The following is a 22,472-nucleotide window of genomic DNA, read 5'->3' as shown; positions in this document are numbered from 1 at the left end:
ATTTTTGTTAACTGATTGACTTTAAGCTGTTTCATCTGTGAAAAGGAATTTCTAGGTGAGACAGCCAATAATTAATCACCCAGTATACTAGGAGCTCCCCTGGATTGAGAATAAATATTTATTTCTGTTATCCTCAGCACGAGTCACCAAGGCTTGCTGCATAAGAGTGATCCTCTTCGGTGTAGTTGACTGTGCTGAATTAAAAATGCTGGACATAGGGGCCCGGCACTGCGGCACAGTAGGCTAAGCCTCCACTTGCGGCGCCAACATCCCACATGGGTGTTGGTTCATATTATCACTGCTCCTTTTCCGATCCAGCTCTCTGCTATAGCCTGGGAAAGCAGTCGAAGATGGCCCAAGTGCTTGGGCCCCTGCACCCACGTGGAAGACCAGGAAGAAGCTCCAGGCTCCTGGCTTCAGAATGGCCCAGCTCCTGGCTGTTGAAGCCATCAGGGGAGTGAGCAAGCAAACAGAAACTCTTTCTCTCTCTTTCACTGTCCGTCTATAACTCTCTCAAATAAATAAACAAAAATCTTTTTTAAAAAAATGCTGGACATAGAAGTACTTGAAGTGACTTTGAAAGACAGACTAAAATAAGTAGACAGTAATGGGATTCTCCTCATCTTTTTAAAGGGAGATGGAACTAGAAGTTTATTGAAGAATAGCTGCTCGATGTTGGGCATGGGTCTTCTCCAGAAGTCATGGTGCACTTGTCATAAACCCATAATGCTCACTCAGAAGCCTAAGACAGAGGATGCTGCAGCACCCATGTGTAATCCCTCTCGCTTCCAAGGACCAGCAGCTCCATTTCCCTACCTAAGGACTTCTCCTGTCACTGTAACTTACTCTGCTCCTATCTGCCCTCAAGAGCAGCCCTCTACCAAGTATAAAAAAAATAGTGGATAAACAATTTAGCTTACTGAGGTAAGTGTTCTATACTGGGTCCCAGTTATTCTTCAACAGAATTAAGTACCAGTTGCCCACTGTGGGGTGAGGAGGGCACTGTCTTAGTAACTCACCCTTTATCTGCTACCTTTTCCTTCTGTTTTGTTAAAAAAAAATTTATTCATTCATTAGACCTGCGTTGTAACATAGCAGTAAAGCTGCTGCCTGTAATGCCAGCATCCCATATGGCTGCTGGTTCATTTACTGGCTGCTTCACTTCTCACCCAGCTCCCTGCTAATGCCCTGGGAAAGCAGTGGAAGATGGCCCATGTTTGGAAGTCTGGAATTCTGCCACCCACATAGGAGACCTGAATGAAGCTCCTGGCTCCTGGTTTTGGCCTGGTGCAGTGCTGGCCATTGCAGCCAGCTGGGGAGTGAATCAGTGGATGGAGAATCTCTCGTTCACTCCCCAGGTGACATGGAAGGTCAGGGTTGGTCCAGGACGAAGCCAGAAGCCTGAAACTCCATCTGGGTCTCCACATGGTTAGTTGGGGCACAAATACCCATGTCATCCTCTGCTGCTTTCCTAGGCACATTAGCAGGGAGATGGATCAGAAATGGAGCCACCAGGACTTGAACCAGACTCTTATGGGATGCCAGCATCTTAGGCAGCAGCTTAACCCACTGCACCATACTATCTTTTTCTTCTTGTCTCACTTTTCTATTCCCCTACTTTGAATCCATATAAACTACTTGCACGCAAATCCCTGTGTCACTCTGCTACTTTGGAACTCAACCTAAGACAGGTAAACAAAGGCATTTTAGAATGTTAAGAACTAAGTATCAAGAGGCAAAAAGGGGCTTCCAAATGTTATTAAGGATCAGAGGTAGTTATATTTATATGAGACAAAATATGCCTTATCTTGAAAACTCCAAAAAGAGACAAAGAATACTATATAAGACAAATGAATCAATTCAACAAGAGGATATAATAATACAAAATATAAAATGCATCTTCAAAAAGTTCATTGAAAATGTACATTATGAAAAATTTGCACATGGATTCAAAAACTTTTTGCATCAAAATGAAGTCATACTAACTTGATATAATGTGAGTAAGCAGAGTCTCACTTGAGGAATTAGAAAAGGTAAAACATAAATTTAAATAGCGCCCTATCAAAGCAACATGAGTTCTGCTAGAATTGAAACAAGACCAAACATCAGATCTATGGTGAAGCTTGGGTGGATGAATGGTGAAATCACTGATGCTTTACATAAAGTTCATAGGGACAATGCTCTAAGTACATCAGCAGTTTACAAACAGATAATTCATTTTAAGAAGGGATGAGGCATTGTTGAAGATGAAGCCCAAGGCCACTTCAGTTTAGAGGAAAAGCTTTTGTTCACACCGTCACTGAAGAGGACCACTGATTAACAACAGAAACCACAGCCAACACCATAGACATTCCAACTGGCTCAGCACACACAGTTCTGACAGAAAAAGTAAAGTGAAAAAAAATTTTTTTCTTGCTCTTTGTTACCAAAACTGTCATTCTCAGATCAGCTGCAAATGACAGAAAAGCTTTCAATGGGAACTATAAACAAGTAGGATCAGGATCTTGGAGCAATTCTTCACTAATTTAAGAGGAAATGAAACACGGCTTTCCCAGTACAATCCTGAATACAAAGCACATGTACAGCAATGGCTACCAAGAGGTGGAAATGGTTCAGTCAAGGCAGAAGTAAACTGGTCATAAGCAAAGACCACGGCAACAGCTCTTTGGAATGTTCAAGGTAATTTGCCTGACGACCTTCCGGAGGGCCAAAGAGCCGCAACATCTGTTTGTGAGAAGAGTGCTTTGAGAACGTTATCCAGAGCTGTAGCAGAAAGATGTCTGGAAAAGCTTCAAAAGAGTCATTCTTCACAACAAAATGCTCCTGCTCACTCCTCTCGTCAACAAGGGCAATTCTGCTAGAGTTTCTATGGGACCCATATGGACGGCACCCATCTTACAGTAGCAACTCGACTCTTTTTGGTTTCTTTTTGATTCCTAATATTAAAAAAAATCTTAAAGAAGACCCATTTTTCAGCAGCTAATATATACATTAAAAAAGATTCCATTAACCACATTCCTAGGACTCTCAATTCTTTAAGGGATGGACTAAATGGCTGTTATCACTGCTTTCAAAAGTGTCTTCAGGGGCGGGCCTTGTGGAGTAGCAGGCAAAGGCACCCCCTGCAATGCCGGCATCCCATATGGGCTCCAGTTCATGTCCCAGTTGCTCACTGCTAATCCAGTGCCAGCTAATGTGTCTCGGGAAACAGCAGAGGATGGCCCAAGTACTTGGGCCCTGTACCCACTTCAGCCTGGCCTAACCCTGGCTGCTACAGCCATTTGGAGATTGAACCAGCAGATAGAAAATCTCTCTATATCTCGTCCTCTCTCTCTTTCCCTGTAACTCTGCCTTTCAAATAAACAAATATTTAAAAAATATATCCATAGAGCAGAAGTGAGAGATAGACCATAATACAGTAATATATATATATATGTCATACATTCAACAATCATCTTGACAGAAATATCTTGACAGATAATCAATAGGGAAACATTGGACTTGAACTATACTTTATAACAGACCTAACAGACATACAGAACATTCCATCCAACAGTGGAAAAACATTCTTCTCAAGTGCTTACGAAGTTTTTGGAGAATAAGTCATCCTAGTCTAGAACACAGGTTTCATCAGAGGGTGAGGTGTTCATGCTAGTTCCCAAGGAAGACTCCCAGCCTCAAGCTGCTGGTGGCAAAATCACCATAATCCATGGGCTTCCTGAACCCCAGCGATGGGAATTACAGAAAGGACCTGCATCACCCCACCGCAGCAAGCGTGCTCCCATTCATTTTCTCATCTCTACTCAAGTCATCCCTCGGGCTGAGGAGCCCCAGGCTATAGGAGGAAAGTGTACTGTGAGATTCAGAAGGACCTCTCCAAACCACTGATAGTGGATACTTTCTGGGGTACCTGGGGCTCTCCCAACGCTCTCCGAACTGCTGCCCCACCCTCAGGGGGGGACTTGGGGGAACCTGGAGCTTTGTGACTCTAAGACTGGCCAGAGTTGATGGATCAAGGGTTGACCTCTGACCTAAGCTGGTCCAATGAGAATCTCCCCTGGGAAATTCAAAGGTGTCATTGAGAGACAGTGACTGAGCTGTTGTGTGTTGAGCAGGGGACGCCCGTGAAGAGCAAGTGGGAAAGGGGACAGGAAGGAAGCTACAGACTGAAGCTGAGGACACAGGGACCAGAGAGCTCTGGAGCTCCTGCCCCTGTTTCCAGTAACTGCCTGCGAGACACAGCATCCTTGTCTTTGGATTCCATCACCTATACAAAGAGTTCTTTTTATTTTAAAATAAGTAAGTATACACAATGTATTCAATTATCATATCCCATAAACATGATAAACATGTACAACTGCCATGTGTCAGAAAGATTTAAAACAAACAAAAAATTTTAAAAAAACTTAACAAATTCAAAAAGACTAAAATCATACCAACTGTGTTTTCTGACCACATGGTATGAAACTGGAAATCAGTAACAGAGGAACTTTAGGAAATTAACAAATATGTGGAAATTTGATAGCAAGCTCCTGAACAACCAGAAATAAGAAATCAAAATGGAAATTTGAAAAATATCTTAAGATAGCCAGCGCTGTGGTGTAGTGGGTTAAACCATCACCTGCAGCTCTGGCATCCCATATGGGTGCCAGTTTGATTCCCAGATGCTCCACTTCTGATCCAGCTCCCTGATAATGTACCTAGGAAAGCAGTAGAAGATGGCCCAAGTGCTTGGGCCCCTGCACCCATGTGGGAGACCTAGAAGAAGCTCCTGGCTCCTGGTTTCAGCCTGGTCATTGGGACCATTTAGGGAGTAAACCAGTGGATGAAAGACGCTCCCCCCCACCTCCTTCTGTCTCTCCCTTTCTCTCTCTCTCTCTTTCTGTCTCTCCCTTTCTCTCTGTAACTCTGCCTTTAAAGTATATAAAATAAATCTTAAAAAAAGGAAACATATCTTAAAATAAACAAAAGTGGAAATAAAACACACCAATACTTATAGGATGCAGAAAAAATAGTTCTAAGAAGGAAGGTGGTAACAATAAATGCCTAGATTAGAAAAAGAGAAGCGGGCAATCTGATGCAGTGGATTAAGATGTCTGCATCCTAGCCGGCGCCGTGGCTCAATAGGCTAATCCTCCACCTTGCGGCGCCGGCACACCGGGTTCTAGTCCCGGTTGGGGCGCCGGATTCTGTCCCGGTTGCCCCTCTTCCAGGCCAGCTCTCTGCTATGGCCAGGGAGTGCAGTGGAGGATGGCCCAGGTGCTTGGGCCCTGCACCCCATGGGAGACCAGGAAAAGCACCTGAATCCTGGCTCCTGCCATCGGATCAGCGCGGTGCGCCGGCTGCAGCGGCGGCCATTGGAGGGTGATCCAACGGCAAAAGGAAGACCTTTCTCTCTGTCTCTCTCTCTCACTGTCCACTCTGCCTGTCAAAAAAAAAAAAAAAAAAAAAAAAAGATGTCTGCATCCTAATCAGAGCACCAGTTCAAGTCCTGGCTACTCCCCTTCTGATTCAGCTCCCTGCTAATGCACCTAAGAAGCAATGAATAATGGTTCAAGTATTTGACTTCCTGCCACCCTGTAGGAAACATGGATAAAGTTCCTTGCTCCTGGCTTCAGCATGGCCCAGCCTGGGCATCTGAGTAGTGAACCAGCAGATGGAAGATAGATCTCTCTCTCTCTCTCTGTATCATATATATATATATATATATATCACTTTACTTTTCAATAAATTAATAAATATTTAAGAAGGAAGGAAGGGAGAGATAGCAAAGTGACATTTGGTAATACTTCTTTTTACAGTATTCTTGCAGTTAACAACTTCAGCTATTATGTTAATAACAAGTTGTTTGGGGGCCAGCGCTGTGGTGCAGTGGCACAGTGGGTTAACACCCTGGCCTGAAGCCCCAGTATCCCTTATGGGTGCCAGTTCTAGTCCCGGCTGCTCCACTTCTGCTCCAGCTCTCTGCTATGCCTGGGATAGCAGTAGAAGATGGCCCAAGTCCTTTGGCCCCTACACCCACGTGGGAGACCCAGAAGAAGTTCTTGGCTCCTGGCTTCTGATCAGCACAGCTCCGGCCATTGCAGCCAATTGGGGAGTGAACCATCAGATTGAAGACTTCTTTCTCTCTTCCTCTCCTCTCTCGGTGTAACTCTGACTTTCAAATAAATAAAAATGAATCTTATTTTAAAAAATAACAAGTTGTTTGTATTTTGTTTCTACCAGTCTTGGAGATACAGGTTCTGAATAAAAATACTCATACAATTTAAAAAAAAAAAAAGTAAATAATTTTATTTTATACCAAAAGGAACTAGAAAAAGAACAAACTAAACCCAAAATGAGTAGAAAAAAGGACATAATCAAATACAAAAGGAGAGAGTGATTAACTTGTTTCTAAGAATATAAATAATTTATATCATAGAAATATATATGTATGTAGAAACTAAAAAAAAAATTCCAAATCTATTACTTTATATTTGGCTATAGAATCTATTACTTTAAAAGTGGCTTCATCATTTTCTAAGATACCTGAAATCAGACTTCATTTTAGAGAGAATGCTTGCCAGGTCATTTTTTTTTTTCTTAAGACTATGCAGAATTCTCCTTGAGGTCAGTTTAAACCCACTGGGAGACAGGCCTCATTCTGGAGAAAACCAGGTCAAAATTTTGATATCAGTTTTTACATAAATAGGTTTTTTAAACAGATTTGTTTATTTGAAAGTTAGGATGACAGGGGAGGGGAGAATGAGGGAGAGATCTATCTTCCTTCGACTAGTTCACTCCCTAAACGGTCATAACGACCTAGCCTAGGCCAGACCAAAGCCAGAAGTCAGGAACCAGAAACTCCATCCAGCTCTCTCTTGTGGATGGCAGGCCCCAACCACTTGGGCCAAGTTTCACTGCTTTCCCAGGTGCATTAGCAGGGAGCTGGAGTGAAGTGAAGCAGCCAGGACTTGAACCTGTGCTCATATATGATATGCTGGCATTGGAAGTGTTGGCTTAACCTGCTGTGCCACAATGCCAGGCCCCTGTGTGTGAAGTTTTAATCTCTTTCTAGTAATAAGCTATGAATACAATCAGCATAGAATATAATGTAGATTCTTCCAGATTCTTCACAATATGTAAGCCTTCAATTAAGGAGCTAACACACATTGAGTTAAACTCATAAAAGTACAGACAGGAGTTATTTTTAAAACCAGTGGCTCACTTTCTGTATGCATGGAAACACTTTACCCAAATGAATCCTTACTCAGAGAAAGCTGCTCTGGTGGGAACAGAGGTGGAAGCTGCCATCTTGCCCTGCCCTCGTGAGGGTTCCAGCTTGAAAACTATTGTGTGGAACCTTCCTCCTGCATATTTTGAAGTGGGAACTACACACACAAACATTAAAAAGCTGAAGAGGCTCCCTTCCTTCTGACTTTGCCCATACTGAAATCATCATCTCAAATCTCAGCGTGAAACCCAAAGTAGGGAGGAGTGGGAAGCGGAAATGGAGGACAGTACATGAAGCAGCAAGAATTTCCCAGAAAGGAGGAAGGAAAAGTCTCCACAGGATGCTTTTTTTTTTTTTTCTTTTGAAGCAGAGGGTCATCTCTTCTGGAGAAAGAAGGAAAGGTGGGTCTGTGGTGGAAGAGCAGCAGGAGGATGTTGTATGAGGTGGGGGAAGATTGGGTCCAAGTCAAGGGCACCGTCTGCTTTTACAGCAACCCCAGGTAAAACGCCTCGCAAGCAGGATTCCGGCTACGCGGTGTAAGCACGAGGTGATCCAGTTCTTAAGACTCTCCAATGCACACACAGCCTCTCCTAGGAGCCCCATTACAGACTCCTTGTGCCCAAGGCTCCCTTTCTGTTCTCACCTGACTCAGGTAGCTCTCTCAGCTTTTTTTCTCCCCAAATCCACATCATCAGCAACCTCATCGCAAACTCCAATCACACCCGCACCCATCTTAGAGCCTCCCACGCCAACAGCGCAGGTACAGCACCATCGCAGCTGGCTGGGCTCCGAGACGAAACTCCTCACGGCCCTCCGCAAGGAGGCAGCTCCCTCGTGTAGCCTTCCTTCTGTCACAGAGTGCAGCACTCATCCTCCAACATCTGTTCCCGTTGACTATCAGCCACCGCACACACTCTCCTTAGTCACTGCTTTTCTCTGTCCTACCTGTAATCTTCAGGATCTCCAGTCTACAGTAATGAGAGGAGAGACTGCTCTTGCCACCAGGGACATCTTACTAAAACACCACTGTCCTCAAACTACCCCACCTGTACCAAATCCACAAACTGCTCCTGCCTCCTTGCAGCTACTGATCTGAGATTTGTTTAATCTATTTCTGGACTTAACTCAGGGGCCCATAATCAACACTGACCCATGCCAATGTCTAGGGGTAACTAACTGTAACTGCAAAGCTGAATTATTTACTGTACTGAAAATCAACTCAAACAAATAAAAAAGGCCACTCATTATTAGAAAAAATTCTTAATGTTTTCTAAAGAAGACTTTTTTGAGGCAAATTGCTTCCCTTCAATGATATGAATATATGCTTTCTTAAAATGATAGGCCTCTATGATTTGCAAGCCTGGGAGTATTTTATTAAAACTGAGGCATAAAGGACCAGCGCCGTGGCATAGTGGGTAAAGCCGTTGCCTACAGTGCCAGCATCCCATAATGGCGCCAGTTTGAGACCCGGCTGCTCCACTTCTGATCCAGCTCTCTGCTATGGCCTGGGAAAGCAGCAGAAGGAAGACGGCTCAAGTGTTTGGGCCCCTGCATCTGCATGGGAGCTCCAGAGGAAGCTCCTGGCTTTGGATTGGCGCAGCTCCAGCCATCGCGGCCACTGCGGAGTGACCCATCAATGGAAGACCTCTCTCTCTCTCTCTAACACTGACTTTCCAATAAATAAATCTTTTTTTTTTTTTTTAAAAAAAAAGATACTTAAGCAAGATAACAACCAAATGTAATATATAAAACTTGTTTGGCTCATGATTGAAATAAAACCTGAGGCATAAAATAAAACCAGCAAACCACAGCACTTATATACAGCAGGTAATCTGCCATACAAGTCATGACACAAAGTCACTGTTATTTAAAATTCTGCCTTATGTGTCCTAATATAACCCCCTATAAGGTTTGCATCAATGTACAGCGAATCAGCAGTAAGAAGCAACACCTCTTTCACTATATTCTTGTCTGCACTGGAGACAGTCTCAGAAACTTAATCCTTTGGAAATTAACATGAGGGTCCCTTATTCTTGATTTCCAAACAATGGAATCCCTGGGATTTGTTTGTTTTTCACAGAAATGGCCATTCATATTCGTATTCCTTAGTACTGCCTACTGAGTTCCTTTGCTTGCTTTTTTAGGATGTTAATCTTTTTCTTACAGCCTTGAAAAACCTTATGTACAAACTTACTCTGTCATCTACACTGCAAATGTTGGTGGCTTTTGCTGGCGTTTTTGTTTGGTTGGTTTGGTTGAACTGTTTAGAATTTTTTTTTTTTAGAAAATCAAATATATAGTTGACGTTCCTTTAAAGTCTTGCTTGCAAAGGTTTTTCCTGCATAAAATGTAGGAAACAAAATAGCAGATAACAAAAATAAATTTTTCCCTAGCTCTTTAACAAGTCTGTTTTTAAAATTATTTTAAAGTTTTATTTATTTATTCATGTATTTATTTATTTATTTGAAAGGTAGAGTGCCAGAAACTGAGAGAGAGAGAGACAGAGAGAGGGCTCTTCCATCTGTTGGTTTACTCCCCAAATACTGGAAACAGCCAGAGCTGGGCCAAGCCAAAGCCAAGAACCTAGAACCCCATTTGGGTCTCACATTTGGATGGCAGGGACGCAAATACTTGGGCCATTATCTGCTGCTTTCCCAGGCACATTAGCAGGAAACTGGCTTGAAAGTGGAGAAACCAGGACTCAAACAGGCACTCTCATATGGAATGTGGCATCTCAAGCAGCAGCTTAACCCACTGTGCCAGTACGCTCATCCCCTGTTTTGAAAATTTAAAACATTCTGCTATGAAAATGTCAACATCACAAAAGACAAAAGAGAAAAAGCCTGAGGAACTGTTCCAGATTAAAGAAGCCTAAAGAGATGTGACAGCTGAATACATATGTGATTCTAGTCTGAATGCTTAATGGGCAGGAAAATACAACGTGCAGAATATCTTTGGGCCAACCGACAAAATTAGAACACACACAATAGATAAGATACAAGAATTACATTAGTGTTAAATTTACTGAAGTTAGTCAATGAACTGAGGTTATATAAGAGAATATCCTAGTTTTTAGGAAATATGCTTTTGTATTGAAATATTTAGGAGGAAGGGCTATGATATATATGCCACTTATTCTCATATGGTTCAGGAAAAACAAGTATATCCATACAATCTTGTATATATGGCATATATATATATATATATATATATGCAAAAGACAAAGCAAATAGGAGAAATACCAATAAGTAAACATGGGGAAAGGATGTTGAAATATTCTTCATTGCTCTTCTCATGGTTTCTATGTAAGATGTAAATTATGAAAAAAGTTTTTAAAAAATGCTTTTCCCATCTGAATCTGATAATCAAATATAAAGGATGTTGCTTTTATTTCAAACAAGAGCCCGTTACAAAGCATTGATATAATCACCCAAGACTGGCCAACCCTTGACTTGTGAGGAAAAGCTATTTCCTGCTGTGGAGCCAGACCCAATCTCCACTGTGCGATGGGCAAGAGGAAGCAGGGGAGGTGCAAGTCAGACTGGAGGCGTTGTCTTTTCCCTCTCTGCAGCAGGGGTGTACCTCAGTGCTGTGTCAGACCCACAGGGTGCCACAGGGCAGGCTGCCTTGCGCCTGCTGCCAAGGATCACGCTGCAGCTGTTCCTCACTCGGAACAGGAAGCACACTGTCACCAAGTGCTGTGACCCTCGCTAAGCTCTGGCTCCGTATATCACTGGCCTGCACTTCTTGTGCGAGTCCTCACATGCCCTGCCGTGTGCATGGGCAGCAGCTGAGCAGGCAGCTAACATGTCCCTGCACCTTTAGACTGGAAGTAAACATCACAGCCTCTGTAAGATTTCTGTTATTCAAATGCCTTTTTTATTCATGGGAATTTGGGGTTGAGGCAAGAGGAGGTAAAATTAATGAGTGCAATGGAATCTGTTGGATTGACTAATGTGCAAAAGGCTTATCATTTAAAGCTGGTTTCATCTTCCAGAATCTTGAGTCTAAGAGTAAGAGCTGATTAGATGAGTGTTGTCCAATAGAAATTTAACTCAAATCACATACATAAATTTAAATATTCCAGTAGCCACATTAAAAAGGTAAAAGAAGTAGGTGGGATTAATTTACTTAAACTTATAGCAAGGTATTATAAGTTAAAGATGTACTCCATGTAAAAGATGACTAATACACACATTCTTAGGGCTGGGGTTGCAGTGGAGGATGGCCCAAGACCTTGGGACTCTGTCAGCCACACAGGAAGCCTGGAAGAAGCTCCCAGATCCTGGTTTCAGCTTTGCCCAGTCCTGGATGTTGCAGCCATTTGGGGAGTCACTGGCAGACAAAGATCTCTCTTGTCTCTCCCTCTTCCCAACTCTTTCAAATAAATAAACAAAACTAAAAAAATGTACATTCTTTTGTCATGATAAGTCTTCAAAGCTGCACTTTATACTCGCAGCACACTGCAACTCAAACCAGCCACGATTCAGGTGCTGGGTAGCCACACGTGGCCAGAGGCAGAGAGTGCAGATTACACATTATGAAAGCTCCTCCCCAAATAAATGTAACTAGTCCTCTTTTTAGGATTACGGACTCCATCAAATATTTATCAATGAAGGAATAAACCCAATTATGCTCCAGGAACTAAATATATAGCAAACTAGAGAAAAAGTCAGCTTTAATCACAGTTCAGTACAGAAAACCAACAAGGGTATATAATTATAGTCACATGAGAAGGAACATTGCAATAAAGCTGCAAGAAAGCTATATTCTCTCTCCAAAACCCTCGAGTAGTCAAACCTTGGAGGATAAGCACGAGTCCTTGGGAAAAAATAAAGAAAAGGCACTGCAGGTAGAATAGGCCTCCAGATCAAACACAGGGGTGGGAGGAAGTTTAGAGATGTTTCAGAGAACACAGACCAGCCTGATGGCCAAAATTCAACGCTAAGTGATTGGGGAAATGTCTAGAAGGTGCAGGGGTCTGAATGGTCCAGCACGCTCACTCTGAGGACAATGGGAAGCTCATAGGGGTTAATCATATTCAATCACAACTTTCTGGGCAAGCCAGATGTGCAACAATGCAGATGGGAATTCCAGGAGCTGCCGTAGATATGACCAAGGGAAAAAAGGAACGGATTACATTGAGGAAGTGTTTCAGGGATGCATCTTGAGGGAGAATCTACAAGACAGAGGGAGCCGGGTTAACTAAAATCAAATAGAGCCAATGTTATCACATCAACTCCTTTGTCCCAGACTCACAGCTCCTGACAGCTCTGAAAAGGCTGCATTAGCCAACAAGGGATACCCAGAGCCAAGGGGAATAGCTGACTTGAATCAGCTGCTACAGTACATGTGTAAATGAGAACTGAGGCGCAGTCCTGCAATAGAAGTTGACACTGAACTTCCTTTTTACCGGGTTTCCCCTTGTTATGCTTTCCAATTCTTTTCCTGAATGTCTCCCAATTTTATGCTTAAACAATGGGCCTAATCATATTTTTCAAGCATCCCTATTGTTTAGGACAGGACCATGCATGTGCACAGGGAATCCCAAGCAGAGAATTTCATGTCACAACTCCTAGGCATGCACAAAAGAAGAAAAATCTAGCTAACAGAGCCAAGGAAACCTGAGTAACACTGGAGCTTGAGTATACGGGAGCCCTTTCAGAAGGAAGGAATCCCTCAAAAATAGAAATTCACAGGGCTGGTGCTGTGGCCTGGTGGGTAAAGCCACTGTCTGCAGTGCCGGCATCCCATATGAGCACCAGTTAGAGTCCTGGCTGCTCCACTTTTGATCCAGCTCTCTGCTATGGCCTGGGAAAGCAGTGGAAGATGGCCTAAGTCCTTTGGCCCCTGCACCCATGTGGGAGACCTGGAAGAAGCTCCTGGCTCCTGGCTTTGGATCAGCACAGCTCCAGCCATTGCAGCCATCTATGGAGTAAACCAGCGGATAAAGACCTCTCTCTCTCTGCCTCTGCCTCTCTGTAACTCTGCCCTTCAAATAAATGAATAAATCTTCCAAAAAAATTGGAAATTCAGAATTAAAAGTCCATCTTACCATGCTGGCCTGATTCCAAGCCCCTTCAATCACTTATTTGCCCTGCGAGGCATTTCTTCATACTAGTTTTCTCCTACTTCATCTGTAAAGCTTCCCTCCACCTCCCAATTGCACAGGCAGATGTGAGGCATATTTCTCCTGCCATCTTACTCTCAGAAATTAATAAAGCCTTTCTCTCCCCAATGGACTTGATTCATGAAGCATGACTGGGTTCGTTAGTCAGCAGGCAGGGAACCCATACATTTGAGGAAAGTAATTGAATGTTAAGTCTAGGTAAATGTAGGCGAAACAAAGGAAATGTGTTTGACTCAATAATGTGCCTAAGTAACTTTTTTAAGACTTATTATATTTGTTGAAAGTCAGAGTGACAGAAAGAAAGGAAGACAAAAAGAGAGAAAGATATCTATTCACTGGTTCACTCTGCACATGGCCACATGGCTGGGGCTGGGGCAGGCTGAAGTCAGCAGCCTGTAACTCCATCTGAGTCTCCTACAAGGGTGGCTAGGGTCCAAGTACTTGAGCCATCTTCTGCTTTCCCAAGCACATTAGCAAGGAGATGGATCAGGAGTGGGGCGTCTGATAAAAAGCCTATGAGAGCACTTCAGACCTGGAAAGCCAAGACACTGTGGCAAAAAATGACCTACATGAAAGATCTCTGTGAGTGAGATCCCAATGGAAAGAACAGGCCATCAAAGAAGGAGGTACCTTTCTCTGAAGGGAGGAGAGAACTTCCACTTTGATTATGGCCCTGTCTAAATAAGGTCTGAGTCTGTGAACTCAAGAGGCTTCCATAGCCTTGGCAGCTCATGACAAGAGCCTTGGGTGATCACTGACATCATAAACAAGAGTGTCAATTGTTAAATCAACAACAGAAGTCACTGTGTACTTGCTCCCCATGTAGGATCTCTGTTCTTCATGTGTTATACTATGAGAATTAACAATGGGGGCTGCCGCTGTGGCTTAGTGGTGAAGGCACCCATCTGTAGTGCCAGCATCCCATATGGGCACCGGTTCAAGTCCCAGCTGCTCCACTTCCAATCCAGCTCTTTGCTATGGCCTGGGAAAACAGTAGAAGATGGCCCAAGTACTTGGGCCCCTGTGCCTGTGTGGGAGACCCGGAAGAAGCTCCTGGCTCCTGGCTTCAGATCAGCACAGCTCTGGCCGTTGCAGCCAACTGGGGAGTGAACCAGTGGATGGAAGACCTCTCTCTCTGCCTCTCCTTCTCTCACTGTGTAACTCTGACTTTCAAATAAATAAATCTTTAAAAAAAAATTAAAAAGCCTTCAAACATTCAAGAGAAATACCAACTGAGACTTGTCTAAGAAGGCTCCAGACTGAGTTATTACTCTTATCTCCTAGGTCGACAGGACTCGAGTGATAGGCACACAGGGTCTGTTTCACTTTAGACATCTGGAGCAAGGCTTGTACAATGCTTTGCTCTTTATCTGTACATTCCTTATCTATTCCCAGAAGTGTCCCTAAAATTAATAAGTAGCATTCTTTCCAGAGATGCTCCCTGTCTCTAACAACGGCTGTAACCAACCAAGTTCTAAAGAAAGTGATCTCTTCTGGGAGTTCACCCCTGCCCACCAGAAGCCTACCTTCTGGGGCCAAGCCAATGTACATTCACTACGTAATGATAAAAGAAAGCTTGCTGTCATGGAATACACAAGTTCTGACTAGAATTTGAGCATTACAACCCTTACCAAGGCTCATTAAATGTCACTGAGTTTGTGTCTCCTGGGTCTAGGTCAATCATATTATGCCCTAAATAAACATTATGTTAACCATTTTACAGAGCCTGCTCATTTCTAACAATATTAGTCAAATTTCATGAGTATATGCTGTGGCACAGTTCAATCCCAAACTAACAACAGAAATTCCATTTGTGTTGTGATCCCAAAGGTTTGTTTCCTTCTTTTTTGGTCATAGAGTCAGACTGCTACCTACATCAGCAGTCCCAAAATAAAAAAAAAAAAAAAAAAAACTTTTATTAATATTAAAATAGGAAGACATGTCAGGCTAAATGATGGGCTTGCAAGAAACTCTTATCAAATTCTTGTCAATGGAATTTGATCAAATAATTTCACAATGGACTATAATATTCTAAGCTAGCACTACTCAATTAGAAATGTAATGTGAGCCCTACAAATTTAAAGTTTTTTAGTAGAAATATTCTAAAAAAACTAGGTTATATACATTCTAATAAATTTAATTAATCCAACATATCCAAAATATAATTTCAATATGCAATCAATATGAAAAATGAGGGGTGGGCATTGCGGCACAGCAGATTAAACTGTCACTTGGGATCCCCACATGCTATAATAGAATGCATGGAATGAAATCCCACCTCTGCTTCCAATCCAGCTTCCTGCTCATGTACCTGGGAGGCAACAGATGATGGCCCAAGTAAGTGGGGGACCCGTGTTGGGGACCTGGATGGAGTTCCAGGTTCCTGGCTTCAGCCTGGAGCAGCCCTGGCTGTTGCAGCCATTTGTGGCATGAACCAGTGGATGATTTCTCTCTTTGTCTCTCCTCTGTCACTCTGCCTTTTAAATAAATGCATAAATTTTTAAAAGCAAAAAAGAAAAAAATGGCAGATATTTCAATTGTAAGAAAACAGAAATGAACAGAGGAAGAAAAGGGGGACAATATTTTTAAAACACCTATAACGTCATTGCTGTGAAAAATAATCAGTTAGCAACTCAACATACATCCTTCTAGACCCTTTCTGCTTTTTTAAAGATTTATTTATTTATCTGAAAGTCAGACTTATAGAGAGAGGGAGAGACACAGAGAGAGAGAGAGATCTTCCCTCCACTGGTTCCCTCCCTAGGTGGCCACAATGGCCAGAGCCGGGTCAGACTGAAGCCAGGAGCTTCATCCAGGTCTCCTAGGGGAGTAGCAGGGGCCCAAGTACCGGGGCCTTCTTTGGCTGCTTTTCCCAAGCCATTAGCAGGGAGCTGGACCAGAACTGGAGCAGCTGGGACAGGAACTAGGGCCAGTGTGCAGGAGGCAGCTTAACTCGTTGTGCTACAGCACTTGCCCCTAGACCTTATCTCTATTCTTGTATACTAAAATATATGTTTGACTATAATATATTTGGTCTTTTCCCTAGTTCCAGTCATGGAGATCCTAAAAGCCTCATACCTTGTGATAGAAGTGCCTTTGTTGTTCACAAGAAGACCCTTTGTAAAAAAAAAAAAAATTTTTTTTGACTGGCAGAGTGGACAGTGAGAGAGAGAGAGACAGAGAGAAAGGTCTTCCTTTGCCGTTGGTTCACCCTCCAATGGCCACCACGGCTGGCGCGCTGCAGCCAGCGCACCACGCTGATCCGATGGCAGGAGCCAGGTGCTTATCCTGGTCTCCCATGGGGTGCAGGGCCCAAGGACTTGGACCATCCTCCACTGCACTCCCGGGTCACAGCAGAGAGCTGGCCTGGAAGAGGGGCAACCGGGACAGAATCTGGCGCCCCGACCGGGACTAGAACCCGGTGTGCCGGCGCTGCAAGGCGAAGGATTAGCCTAGTGAGCCGCGGGGCCGGCTAAGAAGACCCTTTGAATCACTAATGAGGTGAGTAAGGTGGGGCTCTGAGATAGCCCAGGAGGAGGCTGGTCCTAGAAAGACTAAGTGATGAGAGGATTAAAGGATTGGACTATTCCACCCCCTCCTCCAGCCTCCTGGGAAGGTGGCAGTTAGTAGTGGACAGGAACTGTGGAGATTAAACTCCATAAAATTCTTCAAGGATGTGTTTGATGAGCTTCCAGGCTGCTGAATACATAGATGTGCCTGGAGGTATGCTCCCGGCCCTGACCTCCATACCTTGCCCTACACATCCCCTCATCTCACCATCATCTATATCCTTTATAATGTTCTTTCCCTGGGGCCGCTGTGGCGTAGTGGGTAAAGCTGCCGCCTGCATTGCCAGCATCTCATATGGGTGCCAGTTCCAGTTCTGGCTGCTTCACTTCCAATCCAGCTCTCTGCTATGGCCTGAGAAAGCAGTAGAAGATGGCCCAAGTCCTTGGGCCCCTGCACCCCCATGGGAAGACCCAGAGGTAGCTCCTGGCTACTGGCTTCGGATAGGCGCAGCTCCGGCCATTGGAGTCATCTGGGGAGTGAGCCAGCGGATAGAAGACCTCTCTCTGCCTCTCCTTCTCTCTCTGTAACTCTGACTCTCAAATAAATAAATAAATAAATCTTTTTAAATAATGTCTTTTCCCATAAACCAGCAAATTTAAGTGCTTCCCTGAGTTCTGTGCGCCACCAAGAGAACTGTCAAAACCACGAATAGGCCGGCGCCGCGGCTCACTAGGCTAATCCTCCGCCTAGCGGCGCCGGCACACCGGGTTCTAGTCCCGGTCGGGGCGCCGGATTCTGTCCCGGTTGCCCCTCTTCCAGGCCAGCCCTCTGCTGTGGCTAGGGAGTGCAGTGGAGGATGGCCCAGGTGCTTGGGCCCTGCACCCCATGGGAGACCAGGAAAAGCACCTGGCTCCTGGCTCCTGCCATCGGATCAGCGCGGTGCGCCGGCCGCAGCGCGCCTGCCGCGGCGGCCATTGGAGGGTGAACCAACGGCAAAGGAAGACCTTTCTCTCTGTCTCTCTCTCTCACTGTCCACTCTGCCTGTCAAAAAAAAAAAAAAAAGAAAAGAAAAAAAAAGAAAAAAAAAAAAAAACACGAATAGTGTTCACGGAACTTCTTACAGACAACGGGTCAGATGCACAGGTGTCAGACTGGAACTTCTCTGGCCTCTGAAGAGGGGGCATTCTGGGAGGCAGCGGGCCCTCAAACTGCAGGATCTGATGCCGGGTACAGAATGGAATGGACTCAACAGGATATCATGTGGCATTTAGAAGGCTGGAGAACTGGAGAACCTAGTCAGTTATTCTATGTCGAGTGAGGGTAGAGAAAGAGGAGGCCTGCTCTTTCTTTTATGACTTTTTCCAAACTAATAAAATGGAATTAATCCCATGAAGCATGAGTGCATGACTCCTGAGTCAGAATCCATCACCTGGGGATCTGTGTTTTCACAGAACGAAACTCGGGGCCCAACACACGCAAGCTTGCGCCAATCAGATCCTCTCCACTTGGGATCCAAACCCTGCACAGACTCAGAGAAAGAGGCAACTTTGGGCTGAATCATTCGGTGCCAGCAATCTGGACAGCAGGCCCAGGAATTTCTGCAGCTGAGACTCAAGGAACAGAAAACCTGTTTTCCCATTGTTTTCAGCTTCAAGGAGATACTTGTACCCTTCTTATAAACACTATTTTCCTATTTAAATAAGACAAAGTTTAAAGCTGTTTGAAATGAAAGAACTTTGAATCATAATATTACTGCTAAAAACGCATCATAATATATCTATGGCCAGGAACCATTTTAAAATGTTTACATGTGATTTCTCATTTATTTCTCACAATGATTCTATAAAATAGATACTGTTTTTATAGGTAAGAAGGCAGGGATGGAAACAGCCAGAGGAAATGTGTCACCACACCTTGCCTTGGTATCGCCTCCAAAACTTCTCCCGTGGCCGGCAACCCAAAATCAGTATTGCAGCAAAACCACAGCCCAGACCTGGTACCAGCTGAAAAACCCAACATGGTTGCCGACTGCATCCTGAGATGACCTAAAGCCTATTAGAATATTATTTACCATGATTGACACTCCTACTGCCATTATGTACCTTATGACATGACACTTCCAAGATTTCCTAGGAGATTAGAAAATGAGCAGTCACCAAATTCCTGGAAATCCCTCCCCTTTCTTGTAACACTCTGTCCACAGCAGCAAACGCTGTCCTTTCAGATAATACAAAGGGATGCTCCCATTCCCTCTGAGTGTACTTTCACTCTGCTGATAAATCTTATTTGTCAGCTAACTTTTATCTTTGTTTCGTCCTCAAATTCTTTTGTGACTCAGAGAATTCCTCAACTCCCCGATAATATTATTTCAAAACAGAAAAAACTGAGATTCAGGCAGATTAAGTAATGTTGCCCTACACATAGCTACTGATTTTAGCACTAGGGTTTGAAATTAAGCTGGGTGATCCTACAATTTAGTGCTAAACTATAAAGCCTCCAAATAAACTGCTTTAAGACCAATTCTTTGTTAATAATTTAAGAATGTTTCCCCACTGGAAAACATCTTTTTTTTTTTTTCAATATGGTCACATTGGATTTGTTTTTAGCTTTCATAATTCAACCAATTATCTGCTACATTTGGATCTTTACGTTGTTTCTTAATATCACAAAAGGTTACAGTAACTGTCCTTTTAGTTTAATTTAAGGGCATATCTTGATGTATACATAGGTTAAATTTCTGGCATGGATTTGCCAGGTCAAGGACATTTACTTTTCCTGGATTATGTATTGGCAAATAAAGGCATTTATTTGCAAAGTTTGTTAAGAAATACAAAAGCAAACTCTTTCTTGTGAAACATTTTTTTGTGCCTTGGGGAATTCATGTGTTGTTACATGCTCTGAAGACAATCTGTTCAGCTAAGAAAGAAGATTTTGTTTTAAAATGTTAATTGATGTAGGATAATAGGATTTCCCAATCAATGCCTAATATAGTTCAAGCCCAGAGCTTAAGGATTTCTTGATACCAGCATTTTATTGCATCATATTGCCTAGGGCAATTCTAAGTGGTATTCACTCCCTTCTCATAGATTAACTGTGAAGACAGGTACACAATAAACAAAGACAGTTCTGAAATTTCTGGAATCTCTCTTTAGTACTGACTGCTTCAAAAATCAGAGCCTAGATTATTCATTACAACCCAATGATGTTTTATCAATGTGTTTACTTCTTTTGGGTGATCAGTGCTCTCTAAAAGTATTTCCTGTTTTAGAAAGTTACTCCAGTGCAGTGACTTCCTGGGAAACTCGTGCTACTGTTTTGCTCTATCAGTATTGAAATACACTCCTGCTAGGTATAAAATGAAACTCCAGACTCAACCTAACAACACACTAATCTTGACGACTGATGCTGCACCATATAATATCAGCAGAAAACTCTGGAGAAAATGATGATGGCAAAAGAAGCCTCCCACTTCCAAATTGTCAGGTGGAAAGAACGCTCTACCCAGTGCCACGCCCTTGTGGTACTAGATGGTAAACTGGACTTACACACTTTCAGGGAGACTGGGTAACTGCAGGCAGAAAAGTAGAATAATACTCCAGGATCCTTTATGAACTGTCATTTTAATATCTAGAAAAAAATGAACTTCCCACCTACTATATCTACTCAAATAAAATACTATTTCCAAAAATTTTTTTTAATTTCATCTATTTATTTCAGACAGACAGAGACACACAGAGAACTTCTACCCACTGCTTCACTTTCCAAATGCCCACAAGAGCCAGGACTATGCCAGACCAGAGCCACGAACTGCTATTGTAATCCAGGTATCCCACATGAGTGGCAGGAACTCTGCTACTTGAACCATCACTGTTGCTCCCTAGGGTCTACATTAGCAGGAAGTTGGAGTCTGGATTTAAACCCAGGTACTCCAATGTGAGACGTAGGCATTTAATCACTAAACTAAATGCCCAGTCATCCTTCCCCCAAAAAAATTTTTATCCTAAAATTCACATTAGGACACAGAACAACAGATTAGCATAGTCCTGTTGAGTAACTCTGACTCACTCTAGCTTGCCATACTGACAATAATTATTTTCCAAGGACAAATACGATGAAAGGGAAAGACAAGTAAACAATTCCACAAACACAATGAAGAGTAACTCCAATGAAGAAAGACTTCTTAAATACAGGAAACTAATGAACATAAAGACAGCATGAAGCACTCCCGGAAAGTTCAGGAAATCAGAAGATAATAATAGTTATTATTTTTAAACAAAGAACAAGCTGGTTGAAGTTTCAACCCTAGGATCAAAGACCCTAAGATTTCCCCCACCCCCCACCATCAGAATGAATCAGGACACATTACTTATTCTAACTGGTTCACTTGTCACTTTTCATCTTATTTAGCACTCCCAAACCCAACCTAGCTCATGTTGAAAGGGGGAAGAGACAATAGGGCATCAGACCAAACAGTGCTGGGTTTGTCTCTCACATGAAGCCCTCCGTAGCAAAATCCTGAGATCAGAGAGGTTTTCATAGTGGCATCATAGAGAAATAAACCACGTTCAGGGTGGGTTACCCCACAGAATTCAGTAAGTTAGCACTCTAAGGCAAAAACAAACTTGTTTCTTTATGGTTTAGGTACTTACCTAGGGCATGGCTACAACTCCGACAGGATTCCGTTAGACTGACGATTATTTGCTGCAGATCGGCTCTGGGGGGAGTGGGAGAGGGGTTGGGGTTTTTCCAGCCATTACATTTACAGGACTCCTCAGCCTGCAAAAGGGATAGAAAGAGAACATGACGTTACAGGCACCCTGGAACTGCACGTTTTACATGAGGACAACACTAGTTTATGACACCTACCTATCCCACAGGAAAAACCAAAAGAGAGGAAAGGCAAAGGGGGTGTTTGATTTAAGTATTCTGGTTTCTGTTTTGTGTTCTTTTCTACTAGCTGGAATCTGCATACTGGTGGCCCAGACAGCTCCCCCTGCATTTTGCTACCACTGCCCCCCTGCAGATATCCATGAAGTGGTCAGTTCCAACACAGTCTATGCAAAAGCTTCCTGATGCCCCTCAAGGTTGAATCTTGCAGGCTCCAAGGCTCCAGCTGCAACTCTACCCCACAGACAAGAAGGGAAACCCATGGAACTGAGGAGTTAAAATGAGGTGATAAACAAAACACACTCAGCACTGTGTCTCTCCCAAGTCTTTTGTGGGCCCTCAGTTTCAGAAATGAAGGAGGCCGGCGCCGCGGCTCACTAGGCTAATCCTCCGCCTAGCGGCGCCGGCACACCGGGTTCTAGTCCCAGTCCGGGCGCCGGATTCTGTCCCAGTTGCCCCTCTTCCAGGCCAGCTCTCTGCTGTGGCCAGGGAGTGCAGTGGAGGATGGCCCAAGTCCTTGGGCCCTGCACCCCATGGGAGACCAGGATAAGTAGCTGGCTCCTGTTATCGGATCAGCACAGTGCACCGGCTGCAGCGCGCTGGCCATGGCGGCCATTGGAGGGTAAACCAATGGCAAAAGGAAGACCTTTCTCTCTGTCTCTCTCTCTCACTGTCCACTCTGCCTGTCAAAAAAAAAAAAAAAAAAAAAACCAAATGAAGAACACTTAGTGC

General features: G+C 43.5%; 1 protein-coding gene across 2 annotated transcripts in view; it reads right to left on the bottom strand.

The window, feature by feature from the left end:
• KAT2B (lysine acetyltransferase 2B) overlaps positions 1–22,472 on the bottom strand; it is a 124,548-nt gene that overhangs the window by 73,846 nt on the left and 28,230 nt on the right. For both annotated transcript variants that reach the window (XR_016232845.1, XM_051858848.3), the window contains exon 2: positions 21,503–21,629. Coding sequence is in view for 1 of the 2 variants with exons in the window: in XM_051858848.3 (XP_051714808.2) it covers positions 21,503–21,629 (127 nt within the window). In the remaining variant the exon portion in view is untranslated. The remainder of the gene's footprint in view (positions 1–21,502; positions 21,630–22,472) is intronic.

Source organism: Oryctolagus cuniculus, chromosome 4 (genome assembly GCF_051225735.1).
Source record: "Oryctolagus cuniculus isolate XC-2025 breed Fujian yellow rabbit chromosome 4, ASM5122573v1, whole genome shotgun sequence".
In the NCBI taxonomy this organism is placed as follows: domain Eukaryota; kingdom Metazoa; phylum Chordata; class Mammalia; order Lagomorpha; family Leporidae; genus Oryctolagus; species Oryctolagus cuniculus.
The sequence above is the reverse complement of the archived record's forward strand: the minus strand, read 5'-3'. Positions and strand labels throughout refer to the sequence as shown.